The sequence below is a fragment of the Trachurus trachurus genome (assembly GCF_905171665.1).
Source record: "Trachurus trachurus genome assembly, chromosome: 15".
Lineage (NCBI taxonomy): Eukaryota > Metazoa > Chordata > Actinopteri > Carangiformes > Carangidae > Trachurus > Trachurus trachurus.
The window spans coordinates 9,220,091-9,237,076 of NC_139906.1; the positions used below are offsets into that span (position 1 = coordinate 9,220,091).

Below are 16,986 nucleotides of genomic sequence, written 5' to 3' on the forward strand. Positions count from 1 at the left end.
AGAGAGAGGCCATGATCAAATTTTCCATGGGGGAACAGTTAACCATGCTGTTGCCTCCCATTATAGTGCAGTGCATTGTGGGTCTGCACCAGTTCACTGGTCATTTGTTCCCCTCAGTTGAGTTGCAGCTTGGAGCTTAAAGCTCTCTCTCTCTCGCACACACACACACACACACACACACACAAATTTCTGCTAGGACCATTTTTGTCAATATGGACTTAATCTTTAGTGAGAAGTTCAGACCTGAAGCGCGAGAGCTGAGAAGTAACAAGTGAAGCCTCCCAGATGAAAACAACACAGAGGCAGCTGCAACACATATACAACACAAACACAGCACAATAAACAAGCTGCTACAGAGGAGAATATTTTTTGGTTTCATAACTGTGCCCCTTATCATCGCTGTAACCCGCTGTAACACTGTTATCTCTCTGACAACCAATCAAATCCAATCAAATTGAACTAACGTCGCTGTTCTATCGTAGGCAGACGACCTCACTACACAAGACTCTTAGCATCAACATGATCTTTCCTGCTGACATTTGCTCTGTAATCTAACTCCCTAAGACTCATCCTCTGTTTGAAAAGTTACCTGTGAACGTCACTTTGGTCTGTTCGGATGCAGCTGTGGTCCTTTCATGCTTCAGCCACCAGCTGTTACCGCCGCTAACAGCATGACGTCTGCCCATGGCTTCTGACAGAGCTACACTGCAAGTTTGATTACTGCCTGTGTTTCCCTGCTGTGGAGCTACAGTATAGCTGCTGTCAATCAAACACAGACACCCACACTCCTCCAAAATGGTGCATTTAAGTAACAACTTGACTATTCACAATACATGTACAGTAAAAATAAATTTGGGGTTTGCAAAACAGAATTATTAATCGGGATTTCTGCTGGACTTTAATCTGGTGTCCATGAATATTTCAGTAAACGCACAGTCAAGTTTGCAGTAGTGTGAAAATTAAGAGCAGGGATGCAAAGTTACTGAATCATCTTCCTTGATTTATATCCACTCGGCGATGTTAACAGTCAAAATAGTCAATTTTACTTTATTCTGCTTTGGTTTGTGAAGGAGTTATTCCTCTGCTCGTGCGTTGGAATCCATTTTTACAGGCAGTGCTGCTTCACATAGTCAGATAATTGTGTTTCTGTCATATTCAGCCCAGCAGGCGACGTGAAGAGGCCCAGAGTAAACATTTCAGTTTGTCACTTTACTTTTTACTTTATTCAAAGCAGCACTTATCTGCTGCTGCTACTGCATATGAACATTACACTCAGGCTGTTGCTGCTGCTGCTTTGGGCCCGTGCTGCTATCGATTCCTGTTCTTTCAGTGACGATCAATTAAAATAATTATCTGAATGTCCTGTGCTGGTTTGCATTGATGCAGCAGAAGCAGCAGCAGCAGGTGACAGCAGGATGTCTTTGTGCAGAATATAAAGAAACCAACTGAGTTTAGACAAAGTAATTATATAAACGACACCGTTATAATCACAATCAAAAGCTATTTTGTATTGGACACAATGGACACAGTTGTGTTTCTCTAATTTGAATGGTTTGCTGAAAATCTGTGGAACTAGCTGATGAGAATTACACCACATGTGTCCTTCAAGGATCACTTTGAGCTAAGTTGAATTTGCTGTGAATTAGATTCAAACACACACACACACACTTATACACGCAAACACACACCATTACACACCATGTAATTGTGATTTAATGAACCCAATTAACACCCTTCACTAAACCTCATGTGGGACTAACATGACCTGGCAATATCCTTGTTAGCTACGCTCCCTCTGTGTGTGTGTGTGTGTGTGTGTGTGTGTGTGTGTGTGTGTGTGTGTGTGTGTGTGTGTGTGTGTGTGTGTGAGCAGAAGATTATTGCTCAGTGTCTAAACAAAGAGGGAATTCAGCATTAAAGCATCATTAAAGTTGGTTCTTCTCCCTACGTTCACTCACGTAAACTGTTCATACACTATCTTCAAATAAATGCAAACAACATACAAGCAGGATTTATCCCTAAATGTCTGTGTGTGTTACACAACCACTTCTCCCTAATCTTTATTTTTCCTTTGATCGTCCTCTTTGTTTCTGCTTCTGTGTATTAAAACCTGTCATCCACTCTTCCTCTTCCTCTAATTCCTTCCTCCCCTCTTCCCTGATTTAGTTTCGGTTCAAATGAGCTTCGGTGAACTGCCACAGCAAACCAACAAAGAGCACAAGACTGATTCAGTTAGCAACCTTGACAACAAACTGGATAACAAAGCCTGGTTTACAAGAGCACTTCTCAGAAAGTATGAAAGGAAGATTATCATCTATTCAACTACACCATTCCTACACTTTCCTCTGGGTGCAAATCTTGACTTAAGATCTCTTAACAATTTGGAAAAATGCAGCTAACATTGCTTTGTCATTGTATGTCTTCTCTCAGTGTGGGATAAGCTGCAGAAAGCAACCCGTTCTCTCACCTGAACAACCATATCGGCTGTGTATCCTGAAATAACATCTTGGTTGATATAGTAGCCTAATTAAGCACAAAGGCATAAAAATGACATGGTTAGGTTTTAGGGAAAAATCCTGCTTCCTCAATTTGAGAAGATTTTTCAAATTGATTTTTTTTTGCCAAAATTAACTACCCTACTTGTTTGAACATTGCTGCACTTTTCCTTTTGTTCCTGTCATAATTACAACGGTCATTAGATGTTGCCTAACAACAAAATAAAACCTGCGGCACAAATTAAGGGATCTCTCATAGAAACACCATAATATTCTTTGTCATTATAGATTATGTGATTTTAAGTCTTAAGAATATTGATAATCAGCAGTTAATAAAAAAAATGAAGTGAGTGAATAAACCAAGCCAGACTGTCACTGACAGTGTCGACAAAACTGAACGATTTGTGAGAACTTAGACTCTCAGCTGTGATTCATTGCCTCCTTCCTTCAGTCTGGAGACATTTACATGATGGGGGCTTATTATGAGTCACATGATCTTTGTCTCGAGATAAAGTTGAAAACAAAGCAGATGATGCATTAACTGCAGCCACTCAGTCAACATACGCCATCAATTACTTATATAAACCATAATGACGTCTGCATGGAGCGGCTTTAACAACTTTGCTTCCCATTGTGTTTGCACAATGAACTGGATACAGTGTGTTATTCAGTTCACACAATGAAATCTAGTTTGATTAAATATTGGGTTCTTAGCTTTAAGTTTATTAAATGTGTCTGTGTCCGTGTCTGGGTAAAACATGGGTCAATATGTGCTGACAGGAGGGAGCGTGTGAGTGTGTCTAATAATGTGTATGTGGGATTTCACACCTTGCCCTGCTTTGATAGAGTCCCTGTTCAGCAGAGGTGATAGAAGATGACAAGAAAGAGAGCGGAGGTATAGAAAGACAGAAGGAGGGAAGGCTGCTCCATAGGTGGAGGAAAAATGATAAAAAGGAAAGAGTGAGAGGAGAGAGAGAGAGAGAGAGCAGAGGAGAAGAGGATTTTTACACCCTGTCATGTTTGATGGATTCAGGCTCCATCAGAGGAGAGAGGGAGGGAGGGGAGGAGGAGGAAGAGGAGGGGAGGGGTGTATCTTTGCAACCTGTCAGCGTTTTAAAGACAAGAGGAGGAGCAGAGGGGAGAAACTTCTGCACTGTGTCAAGGTAGAGATGAACAGACAGGGAGAAGGAGAGAGAAGACAGAGAGAAGGCAGGGAGGAGATGCAGTCTTTGACAGGATTAAATAGTACAGAAGGAGACAAGGAGAAGGAGGGAGGAGGCAGAGGAGGAGGAGGAGGAAGAAGGAGCGCTGTTACACTGTCACACATTTGGAGAGGCCCATAGGAAGCAGAGGAGAGGAGCAGGAGAAAGGACAAGTGGAACTTTTAGAGGGCTGACAGGTTTTCAGATAGTCCTGTCTATCCAAGAGCCGATAGAGGGGGAGGAGGAGGAGGAGGTGGGGTGATGATGAGGGAGGAGGAAGAGGTAGTAAAGAAAGTGAGAGGAGGAGGAAGAGGAGGAGAATCCGTCTAATCAATATCCTCCTCTCTGCCATGTTTATTTAGTGTAGCTGATGACTGATATATGTATATAAAAAGAAACGAAAGAACAACGAAATTAATTGAAGTGAAGATCACTCACAACAATAATAAACATAACATACATTCATTTACATTGTTTGGTGATTTGTTTAATAGCCTAAGTTAATGATACTATTTCACAGCCCCTCATTAAAATGCATTACTGATGCTGTTTACTATTGTTGAGAGTGTGTGTATACAGGGTTCAATTAGTTTGTACATTATAGAGATGTATTGTATTATGATGAAAAGCCCACTACTGGACTTCGACCGGCAATTCATTCATGTTGTTTTGTCTATTTGTGTGTTGACTTAATTAAAGATGGAGTTAGTTATTATGTTCTGTTGCATAACTAAACACACATGTTCATATATATATATACACACACACACGTGCGCTCACACAAAGGGCAGAGAAAGACCAAAGGGGAAAAAGGAGAATGAGAAGAGAGGACATTGCTGTGGGACAAAATCTGTCACATACACTGTACTCATGTAATCCCATCTGTGCGGTCACACAATGTATGCACTGTATATCGCATACGTCCGTGCGTGTTTGATACTGCACGTGTTTGAGGCCGCGGGGTCGCGACCCTCTGTGGGGCGTGTGTGTTTTTAGCTGCTTTCCCTCTCAGCGCTGTTCCTGCACTTTCAAAAGACTGACGGGGGGTTCACAGGCTGCAGTGAACCCTCCTCTGCCTCCTCCTGTCCTCAGGCTGCTCTGGACCGCACAGTTTAAAAACCGACAGCATCACAAACTCTTCTGTAAAAAAAAAACTAAAATAAAAAACTTCTAAAGTGCCCAGTGAACCCATTTTACCTCCAGGAAAGAAAAAAAAGACACACAAATCTTCTCTTTGAAAGATATAATCGGCCGAAACAGCTTCACAGGGAGTCAGAGACCCCTTTTTATTGCTAAAAGAAGAAATAAAATCTACTCTACGCATCCTTAACAACACTGTCGGATGACTGAATATCTGTCTCCACCTGCAAATACTACATACGGGGCTACACCTGCACAAACAAACCAAAGCTGGATGTTCACACCTGCTCTCCAGAGGCTGTTGAAAGGCGTTCTAGGCCATGAAGGAAAACTCGGACCGAAATAGAAGAGGACGAAATAGGTTAATGGAAAAGTAAATCACGAGCCTTTTCATCCTCTCCTGAATGAATGAGAACTTTTAGCAGCTCTGTGGTTAGATTAGTTTTTGGATTATCTGTGAGGCAGCCAACTGGAATGGTAAGATTTAATAAACACAGGTTTTATTGTTGCCTGTATTTAAAAAAAAAATAAATAAATAAAATTATATTTTATGGTTACCAAAATAATGACATAGATAGTTTGTCAAATGCCCATGGATATAATCAAACACAAGCGGCTACTTTGACAAGATTGGTGATGTTGGCTTGGACCCCAATGACCTTAATTTCTGACCAATTTCAAAATTTCCCTTTCTGTCCAAAATCCTGGAAAAAGTGGTTGCTGCACAGTCCATAATCATCTCACCCCATAATACCCTCTATGAACAGTTTCCGTCCTCATCACAGTAACTGAAACAGCTCTGGCAAAGATCACCAACGACCTTCTCATGGCAGCAGATTCCGGGCGTTTCACCATACTCATCCTCCTTGATCTCACTGCAGCCTTCGACACAATCTCCCATAGCATCCTCCTCAACTGCCTAATCTCCATTGGACTAACTCACACCACTCTCTCCTGGTTCACCTCCTACCTCTCTGGTTGCACACAGTTGGTACAGCTGAAGAACTACCAATCCCAACCTTCCCCAGTCCCTTGTGGTGTGCCACAGGGCTCTGTCCTTGGACCCCTCCTTTTCATCATCCTACCTACTCCCCCTCGGCAATATCTTCAGGAATATCTTCTGGAATCTCAATTTTCATTGCTATGCAGATGACAACCAGCTCTATCTCTCCTGCAAACCTGGTTCTGCACTTCCTCCACCCCACCTTGACTGTCTGCAAGATGTCAAAACCTGGTTCTCTCACAACTTTCTCAAACTCAACGGAAATAAAACAGTCGTTCATTGTTGCTGTATTGTCTTCTTTTGTCATTTTGTATTTGCATTGTTTTATTATTTGTATTTTAATTGTTTTATTGTAAGGCGACATTGAGAGTCTTGAAAAGCGCCTACAAATAAAATGCATTATTTATTATTATGTGTTTTGTTTACGCGCTGATCCACCCAAACCAAACGCCCTACGTCACCAAACATTTTCTTTTTCTCCCGTCATCATTACGGCCACTAGATGTCGCCTATCAACATTTTCACAGGGTGGTCTGTAGGATACTGTGCATTCACCGCCACCAGTGAAAAGCCTTGTTAGTCTTTTCACGTCTCTCCTGTTGCCATTAAAGTCAAATAGCTACAAGACTATTCACTGAACTACACTCGTTTCATTTCCAGCTTCCTCGTCCTACAACGTCTGACGCCTCATATCACTGCATCAAATCAAAGTCAGATCCGATGCATGTTTAGTTAGTACATTAATCCTGTCAACCTCCTCAGTTTACAGCCAAAAAACTGCGAAATGAAACAATCAAAAAAAAAAAAAAAAGGGAGAAGAACATCAGGCTTTTATCTCCGGCTCAGAGGCACTTCACTAATATCTGAAGTCCTGGTTTGACGGAAGATGAAACAGGACCTTACTGGATTCCAATAAGAAACGCTGACTCTGTTCTCTCACTCTCATACCCTCTGAATGCTAAAGCTGCTTTCTGGAATTAATATCTCCAGGCACAATTCACACATTAATCAACATTAGAGCGAGTGAACGTGCCTCCTTTGGTTGGTTTTCAGCGGTTGTCTCCGGGGCAGGAGGCTTAATACCCCCCATTTGAAATATGCTGGATTTTGCCAAAATGAGGAAATCAATTCTACTTTCTGCAGTCTCTCTGCAGGGCGCCCAGTGTGAGAAAAGTTCATTTACTGGAGGCACAGCATCAGTAAACACTGATACAGAGCTAGAGATAATGAGACATGAAAACTCATTATGAATTTGTACAATTGTACAACGCTTATAAAACTGTACGCAGGTGAAATATGTCCAAATGAGTGATGTTATGTCGACTGCAAAGACTTTGTAATGCTAGTATTTAACGGTATTCTTAGCCCAGCACATTAAAGTATTTCTACTTTTACAGTATTTTTCTTTCATAGTCCAAGACGGACACTCTCAAATTATAATTTTAATACCTATTGAGTTTGTGAACCTCATAGATCAGATTTATACACTTTTGGTATATAAAGCACACAATAACATTCACAGCAGAGCTGATGCCTCTTGTGTATAATTTAATACAATATTGCTTTTATATGTCCAAACATCTGTTCAGCAGATCTGTTATTACTTTCTCAAACCTCTTAAGGCAGAAATTGTTTGGGATTAAGATATTTGAAGAGTTCATTTGCAAAAGCAGATAAGTGCCATTTTGAAAAAAATGAGCTGAGGCTTTGTAATTATTCTTTGCTAATTATTCTTTTCAATAAAACTTTATTTTTTTGAGATATGTCTGTTTTGTTACATCTCAAAGTCACTCAACTTTGGTTTGACTGATATCACCTTATGTAAATTAAAAATTAAAAATGAAGATTCTGGAATTTTTTAAAAACGGAGTTATCTGCTTTTGCAAATGAACTCTTCATTTAGATATTAAAAGCTAAAAAAAAAAAAAAAAAATTGAAATAACTGCTACTAGTGAAACGTCTCTAGATAATTCTTCCAAATTGACTGTTGTTGAAATACTGTATGTTACCTTGGAAATCCAGCTTCTAAAGTTTCCTTTGACTACTTAAGTAAACTGATATCAATATATAACTCTGGACTAGGGTGAGGGTTAGGATCTATCTCAAACACACACACACACACACACACACACACACACACACACACACACACACACGTGCACACACACACACACACACTGCATGCATGGACACCCATTCACTCAGACACACACACACAGTGTCTTGTGCTGAGGCCGAATAAGATCAGTGCAGGGCTAATTTAGCACAGAGAGAAGCACCAGATCAGCTCATGAAACACACTCATTAAACACACAGTGTAGCCCTTACACTGTGCTCGTGTTTGCCTGTGTGTGTATATGTGTGTGTTTATGTGTGTGTATGTGTGTGTCCCCGAGGTGTGTTTGATCGCTTGACTGTGATAATGTGATATCCAGCCCTCCTCTTTGATCCCCTCATCACTATAAACAGTGCTGCTGATGCCTGGTAAACACACACTGGCATTAAAACTGCGCAGAGTGTGTGTGTGTGTCTGTGCATGTGTGTGTTTGTGTGTCTGTGTGTGTGTGATAGAGATAGAGCTACTTTTAATGAGCATATCCACCAGAGGTAAAGTGAGTTTACAGACATAAAACACCCATTCAGATGACAACCTGAGAACAGAGTGGTGAGCTGATTCGTCCTCACATCAACATACATTTCATTTGTGGGTAATTACCGTTATTTTTTATTTACATAAACTGCTGTTTGCCTGGAAGTTAATATAAAAACATTGTGCTTTTGTGTTAAATGCGCATTTTGTTGTGTGCTCGAAAGGCAATGAGTAACAAGTGGAAAGTCCAGGGTTTTACGTCTCTATATTACATTACAGTTCGTAATAGAAAAAGGAGGGAGATGAGTGGCTCAAATGAGATAATGGATAAAAACACAGTGGAAAACAGATGCACAGATGCAGTGTGTGTGTGTGTGTGTGTGTGACTGAGGGAGGACACACACAAACACACCCACACCTGAAACCACACACACAAACACTCCAGTGAGAGCACTGCAGCAGCTTTTAATAACGATCACCCACATCACGGTGTTTTGCAACTTACAACACACAGTAATGGAAGGAGACAATGGAGAGCATTTCAATGACTGTCTTAACTGCACCAGCTTGTGCAATTACTTGATAATAATGCGTTACATAATGTTGTTGCAGTTATAAAAACAGGTGGGTTTTATGCTCTCTCTCTCTCTGAAGAGGAAAGGTTTATATGTGGTTGAAATTAGAGTTGTTTTTATATGTTTTATCTTATTTTCTATGATAACCACAACCCTAAAACTTGTATTCTTCTATCCCGAAGGAGCCAGTAGAGATACATATTCTAGGTGTGTTTGTTCCGAACCACTGATGATTTAATTTCTTCTCTACAAGGACAGACGGACACCAGAACTGGTCTCCTAAACATCAACATTTCATGAGCTGAAAAGAACAGCAGCAGTGTCGTTGTTGTGATGATGCAGTTTTTGTTGTTGCTGTCCCAACTTGAATATAATATTCCAGGCAAATGCAAGTGTTGATAATGTTGTATAAAACCCACAATATTCTCAACATCCTCTGTAACAACACCACTTTATATGATGGGGGCAGTGTTTTTCTTTACGCTATTCATCTAAAAATGTGTTTGTGCTGTGGTTTTACTATATATTAATTCTTGAATGCCATCAATGAATATCATTCACATTGTAGGCATTCCCACTCTGAAGAGACTCTTGGGAATTATCTCTATACTGAATGTGTTTTTTTTTCTGCCAATAATCCACAACCCAGCTGTTTGTGAACACTTTGAAGCGACATTTTGAAACACCTGCAATGAACAGATCTGAAGGCATTAAAAGCTCTTGGCTGCATGGCGGAGGAAAAGAGAGAACAGGCCAGAGGAGGAGGAGAAGAGAAGAAAGGAGCAGAGAGGACAGGTGTGATTCCCACTGAGTTCTGTGTCCAGACGTCTGAGGAGAAGCAGAGGAGGGAAAGGAGAAAAGAAAGAAAAAAAAAACGAAGGGGAAAAACCTGAGAGGGACAGAAAGGAGCAGCGGAGTTGCCCCCGGAGTGTGTTCAACCTGAATCCCAAATCAACAGGCCTGTTTAAAAATGAGCGATTAGAGAGCAGCTCTGCGCTTTGTCACTTCAGAAAGATGATTTTTATTTCTTGTAGTGTTGCCAGTTGTAAAGTGCTTTTTTTCCCTTGACAACTGAAAAGTGCTCTCCTCTCTGCCCTATTATATTAGATTTTCCAAAAAAAAGAAAGAATATGATTTGATATAAACACATCATCTACCCAGTCATGTCTATTTTTTGCCCTTTCAGTGGGAGGTATTCTTGAATTACTGCATTATAAAGTAAGTATGTCATTTACAGACTACAGCTTTTTCAATTAGTAAGAAATAAGATCCAGATTGGAAAAAAAAAACAAAGTGAAGACTTCATTTACTTAACTTTGTAAGCTGCAGCAAGAACACATGCATTATTTAAACTTATGTTAAACTACTGTTTAGTCTTATTTCACCACCTTTCATGGTTTATTTGAAGCAGATCAGTATTCAGCACAAAAATGTTGTGTTGTATCAGTGATGGAGAAAAAGCAAGCTACTGGAGTTTAGCTCCTGATTGGGCCTGTTGATTCAGGATCAGCTGAAAGCTCATAAAGTGCGTTCTCAGTGCCGATTGGCTGTCACACCTGTCCGTTCCTTCCCGCTGCGTCTCCATTGGGGGGAATCAAGCAGAACGTAGAAGGAGGACTGCTTATTGTACTCCTCCCGGTCTAAGATCCTAAGGGTTATGGTCTGCCTGTATGGGACACACACGCACACACACATATAGAGGGAGGTGGTGAATGCATGCATGGTAAAAACAAACAGCATGGCAAGGTATGTACACACAGAAATAAATAAGACAAAATAAAATCCAAACACGTGCACACACACAAATGTTGGATGTGGTGAGATGAGGTGATCCACAACCTGCTGCATGTTCACTCTCACAGGGAGGACACAAAGAAATCTCCTCCTGTGTGTCTCCGTGTGCTGAGAACATGAGAACATGCAGCCTTTGCAAAATGGCGGACACTCTGGGGGTCAAGGGGTCACCGTTCACAGGGTCATGGCTGAGTCTCACCCCCCCCTCTCTGACCTTTGGTGTCGTTGCTCTCCATCAGGCGAGGCTCTCCGATCTCTATGTAGAAGGTTTTGTTCTTCTCGTACTCCTCATCGTCGATTACTTTCACCTTGACGGTTTTACTGAGGAAGGGGGGAAGGGGGAGGAAGGAAAAGAGGAGGAAGAAGAAAAGAAAAGAAGTCAGAAAAGCAAGAAAAGGACAGATCGGAAACTGGAAAACTGAGAGAAAACAGAAAAGAGCAGCATTCGGTTTCCACACAAGCGTCTGAAGTTTCAAGGAGCATTTTTTTTTTCCAGTTTCAATACATCCAGCGATCAGGTAACAAGGAGAAACTCAGTGTAACTCAATAAGAGCCTGTTTTCCCTTCACCACCATCAACAATCCAACTCATTTAAACCTGACATCTGATGTCAGATTAAACTGCGATGTTATCTGAACAGCTCACATCAGTCTGAAGAGACTGATCTGATAAACTGTGCTCTCTGCCGGCCGGTGGTTCTGATCAAGGCTCAGTTCAATCTCCTGCTGCAGCCTGACATAAGGGGCAAAAAAAAAGTGAAAGCCAAACTCTAAATGGCAGAGGCTGGAGAGTTTATCAACTCTATTAATCATTTTGACAAATGCTGATGAATTTGTCTCGTACGATCGATAAAGCTTTTGGATCCGGCAGCAGGTTTGAAATTTGAGTATTTAGTACAAATTGCTTTGCTTTTACAAGACAAAATATCTGCTAAAGTCTAAATGGGTGTAATTCATTTACTTCTACAGAATGTCTTGCGGGAAACCAGAATAATTCACCATCAATTCAGCCAATTCAAGTCAAATGTTATAATAGATGTTACAATATCCAGAATAAATTAGGTTCTGTATGGTTGCTTTAAAAACTAATGGCTGAATTGAAAATGAACAGATTTCAGTGTTTGAAGTTGAACAGATCAGCACATAGACAAGTATGACACATTACAGGAGGAAGAAGAAGATGAAGAAGAGGAATAAGAAGAAATCATTCCAGACCAGATGCAATGAACAGACAGAGTGAGCAGGAAAGATGTCTGTGAAAGAAAAGTGTATATTTTTAACCAAAGGAAACGTCTGCTGCTGCAATTAACACCTTCACCTTCGACTATCACCATCAATGAGACACAGTGACGACACCTCTCCAACCAGCTCCGACTTGTGATCTAAACCCAGAGAAACTGAATGAGCACAGACGGTAAACGCCACATCACCTACAGTATACTCTACTGAGGCTTTTCTTTTTTGACGTGCGAAGAACAACAACCTGTGCAACCAAGAGCGCCTGAGTCAAAGTCTCATCTCTCACATATACAGATAATCTATGTTCTTGCATCATTATCCATCTTTAGATGTCAGATTGAGCACCGTCTCTGAACTGGAAATCCCTCCGTAAGACTGAGGAGAGTGAGTGTGAAGAGAGAAAGTGTGTGTGTCTGTGTGAAAGTGTGTGTTTATTGTGGCAATTGGCCTCAGTCATAGGCTATTTGGCAGGAAAGCTAATAACTGAGGTCACAGGGCTATGGAGCAGGATGTGGTTTATACTGGGTGTGTGTGACCTAATCTGTCCACACAGTGACCTTATGGGACATGATCTCATCTTTGTGTCTCCTTGTTTCAGGTGCGTATGGTTGAGGAGGCACAACTTGGTGTTTGTGTGTTTTTGTGTATATACTGTATGTGTTCGTGTGTGCCTGTGGGCATATGTGCATGTGTGTGTTTATCTTGTGTTTCCAGTCTGGAACAAAACCTCCATCCTGCTGATCTGATCCAAATCCACTACAGGCAATAACAGTAACAGAGACAGCTGAGAGAGGAAACCCACATCGTTATCTCTGATCACAGACCTGCAACCTGTGCTGAATCGCTGGCCAGCATCACTTTAGCAGCATCGTAGTCACATCCACACTCTCTTAAATTACAGGCAATTGGAAGAGTAAAAAGAGCACGGCTCTGGTGGAAGTAGAATTCTTTCGATTTTACCAAAAATAAAAGCAGAAACACCAAACTATGAAAAAAACCAATAGTTTTGAAATTGAATGGTTTATTCGTGATAAAATGCGATCTCATCCTCATGTAGGTCACAAGTCTGAATGAACATAATGTGATGAATAAAGCAAAAATAATTCATACAAATCTATACGTAGATTTTATTGTCACTGTTAAAGTCTAGCATTAAAAACTGTGCTTCATTGACAAAAAAAAAGTACAATTAGCCTAATGTGCTTTAAGTTTAAACATACCCACTTGTGCAGAATGACCCCATATTAAACAAGTCACAATATGACTTATCTTATCTCATTAGAGCAGCTGCCAAATTAAACTAATTAGTTAATTAGAAATACAATGCCTCCCTCGTAAATGAAGTTGTGTAGCAGGAAGGACAAATAAGTACTGCAAACATATGTCTGAATACAGCACGTGAGTAAATCGACTTTGATTTTTTTTTTTTTTTTTGTTGAACCACATACCGGCTCGGTGTGCACAGCCTGCCCCTCTCATGACAGAAGACATATAGCAGCCTGCTAATCATCTAATTATACACAGGAGCATTGCAGGTTAATCTATCAGCTGCATAATACAAACACAGTAGAGGTTAATCCATTAAAATGTGAAACGCAAACGCTGACACACACACACACACACACACATTGAGGCAAATATCTGGGAGTAACTCATTACGCTACAGGGATTAGCGCATTTATCACTGTCCCATAACAGCAGATGGAGAATAGTTTTCACCTTCTGGCCTGGAGGAGCTCAAGACCAACAGACTGTCAGTTACTGCTGGAGGAGTGATGGAGTAAAAAACCCTCCCCTGCCTCCGGGTGGAGCCCTTCAGCAAGGTAGTTCTCCCAAGATGATGGAGTGGAAGTGCTCAGGGAAACGGCAAAGTTTCATATCCCACTGGGGATCTGAACGCTGATAATATTATTTCCATTCATCCAAGTTTTTTTTTTTTTTACCAGTTGTACGAGAAGTTCACAGAGAGTTTTTGTAAGTTAAAAAAAAACAGCGCTAACTTTGTTTTGCCCCTTCCTGTTTGTGATTTTCATTTGTCTGTGTTTCACTCATAACCAGTTTGCTGATTGGCTCCGTCTTTTAAGTGGGTCCTCCTGCTGTGCAGCTACATGCAGTTCTCCACTTTGCACCCACACTGCAATATCAAGGCTTTCATTAAAAACCCACTGCAGCCTCCATGACTCAGGAAAGCAGGAAATAATGCAGTAAAACCATCTGAGCCTTGTTAACACCAAATCACTGATTCATGAGACTAATATTTCCAGATAACCCGTCTTGGCAGGACTTTCACTTTAAAAGCTTTTTTTTTTACATGGCAGATTTGCACAGGACTGAGAGCACAGACGACGTCTGAATGAACATAAATCACGGAAGCACCCAAAGCAAAGCTTGTCTCATGTGAGAGCGGCCTTGGCTTTGGTTTCCACTTAAAAAAAACAACAAACGTTTCTGTCAAATCAGCAGCAGAATGAATGTTTTTGTATCATTAACCTAATTCATCAGAGTCATTGTAGGACATCTGGACCAGTGATGACATTAAATCATAGGAAACTTCTCTGTGTGGAAAGAATAAAAACAGTGATTTAGCCTCCATATATGCATAAAATGGTAATGAATCATTCGTGCAGAGGAGATTGGTGAACTGTTTTCCCAAGTTCGGGAATGGTGACTCCTCTGTTGAAGCTGGCAAAGCCCACAGATGACCAACTCGCTGGAAAAACACACACACACACACACTCACACAATCTCACACACACACTCTTGGACACATATTCTCACAGTCAATCTGTTCCAGCGCATCGATGCAGATGTAATCCATTCACAATGAACTGGATTTATCATCTTGATCTGAACCCTCTCTCTCTCTCTCTCTCTCTCTCTCTCTCTCTCTCTTTTCACACATATACACTCACTGAAACACGCCAACACGCACATATGACATGACAAACATGCTGGCCGTACAGTGCGTTGTCCCGTTGCCGTGGTAACGCAATGTTTGGGTAACCAACAGGGGTGGAGAAGATTGTTTCCAGACCGATGATGGGTGTGTGTGTATGTGTATGTGTGTGCGCTGACAAGAAGAGTGTGTTTGGGAGAGAGAGAAGGGTTCACATACTGTACACACACAGTAAGTGTCAGTATACATGTATGTGTGTGCGTGTATGTCTGTGTGTGAATGTATAGTATGTAATGATATGTGTAGGGCTTTGACATTACACAGTAGTCTACATTGTTTGCAGTGAGCGCCGGCTCTTTTTGTGTCTGTGTTCAATCACATGTTAATCTACCAAACATTCACACACTGAGGACAGTGCGATGATGTATTTGTGCGTGCGTGCATGTGTGTGTGCGTGCGTGTGACATGTGATGGTCTGGTAAAAATAAAGCAGTAGGAAATGTGCTTCGAAACATGTGATGTCAGCACATTGAATGTGAAATTTACACTCTTTACACATATGTGAGCTTGTGTTCCTTTACTTAAGATGACTCTAACAGACATGTTGTATTCATTTGTCCATTTACTAAACCTAAACTAAACCTAAACCTGCCATTTAAACCTCTGTGGAAGAAGACCTGCTCTCTACATAGATATTATGAGTTATTATAATGAAAACAAAGCCATTAAAGCAGAAGTGAGTGATATATTTGTGTTAATTTAAGTCTTAAATAGTTATATCTTCCGACAGCAATCACTTACATAGAGTGTTTGGACTGAAACACGGGTCTCTCAGTCACTCTGCTCTGCTCTGAGCCGAAGAGAAAACATTTATCGTATCCTACAGTTTTTATCCAATGAGGAGAGAGAACGGCATGCAGGGCTGTGTGTGCAGCCAAGGAACGCTGTGAATGTGGTGACGTAGCGACGAGGACTGTTATGGTGCGTTCAAGGAAACTCGTGTTTTTCCGACCGTGAAGTCATACCAGTTCGATCTGGTACGAGTTCACCGGTCGGAAGTTACGAGTGGCCGTTATAGTGACTTTCACCGGTAAAACAGGTCGGAAAAACACGAGTGGGTTGCCTGGAACGCTACAAAGTCGTAAGTTGTGACTTGAAGCTGTAATTTACGATTTCAAAAGCCTGCCTGGAACACAGCATTAGCGAAAACGACCGGATCACTCACTTCTGCTTTAATAGGTCATTATACACAAGCAAAAACATAATTATGAATATTATATTCAATTTCTAGCAGAATAACTTCAAAGAACGCTTTGACAGAAATCAACCCAAAATATCCCAACTTTGCAAAAATGTTCCCACTTTCACAGCTCTAAAGTTACACTGGTCCTCACAAGGACAGAAATACCACAGCACACACTCACACAGACAGAGGTGGTATCACACTTGCACGACAGCATTCACAAATGTATCACACTAGCATGCTATCACACCCCCACACAAACACACTGAAGGAATTTCAACTCCGGGAATTCAAAATACACACACACACACACATGCACAGACAACACACACATGCACGCACATATTACTTCAGGGACCACAATGTGTGTACATCTGTGTTTCCACAGCGATGTCCTCCATCTGACTTTGCTAAAAAGCATAAAAAACAAGTCTGAGCATCTGAGCAGCTGTGACAGATCTCCTCTCCATCACTCCTCCATCACACGCCATCTCCTCTCTTCCTCCCCCTGAATCATCATCTCTCCTTCTCTGTGTTGTGTTGTCTTTCACAAACAGGATTTCTTGCAACACTTATAAAACCCTTGGCCTCTGACAGGGTTTATAAAACATTTCACAGCGAGTTTTAATACAGGAGACCTGCCTACAATCAGACAGGAGGAGGAGAGGAGATAATGGAATAAACAGAAAATCGATTATGCAAAAACAGAAGGAGAGGTTCATAAACTACAAACCAGCGTGTGATCCGATTGTGCCAAAACAATTTCACTGTCTGCTCATGTTCAGTTTTCCTTTTTGCTGATCAAGTTTG

At 41.1% G+C, this 16,986-nt stretch overlaps 1 protein-coding gene across 2 annotated transcripts in view; it reads right to left on the reverse strand.

Annotated features, from left to right (window-relative positions):
* The window catches only part of slc8a1b (solute carrier family 8 member 1b), a gene marked incomplete at both ends in the record, with an annotated part of 122,544 nt that overhangs the window by 23,418 nt on the left and 82,140 nt on the right, over positions 1-16,986 (reverse strand). The window contains one exon of one of the 2 annotated variants that reach the window (XM_083988124.1): positions 10,562-10,671. In XM_083988124.1, the coding sequence (XP_083844250.1) occupies positions 10,562-10,671 (110 nt within the window). Of the gene's footprint in view, positions 1-10,561; positions 10,672-10,998; positions 11,121-16,986 lie in introns of both variants that reach the window. The other variant, XM_083988125.1, reaches the window with a different exon arrangement.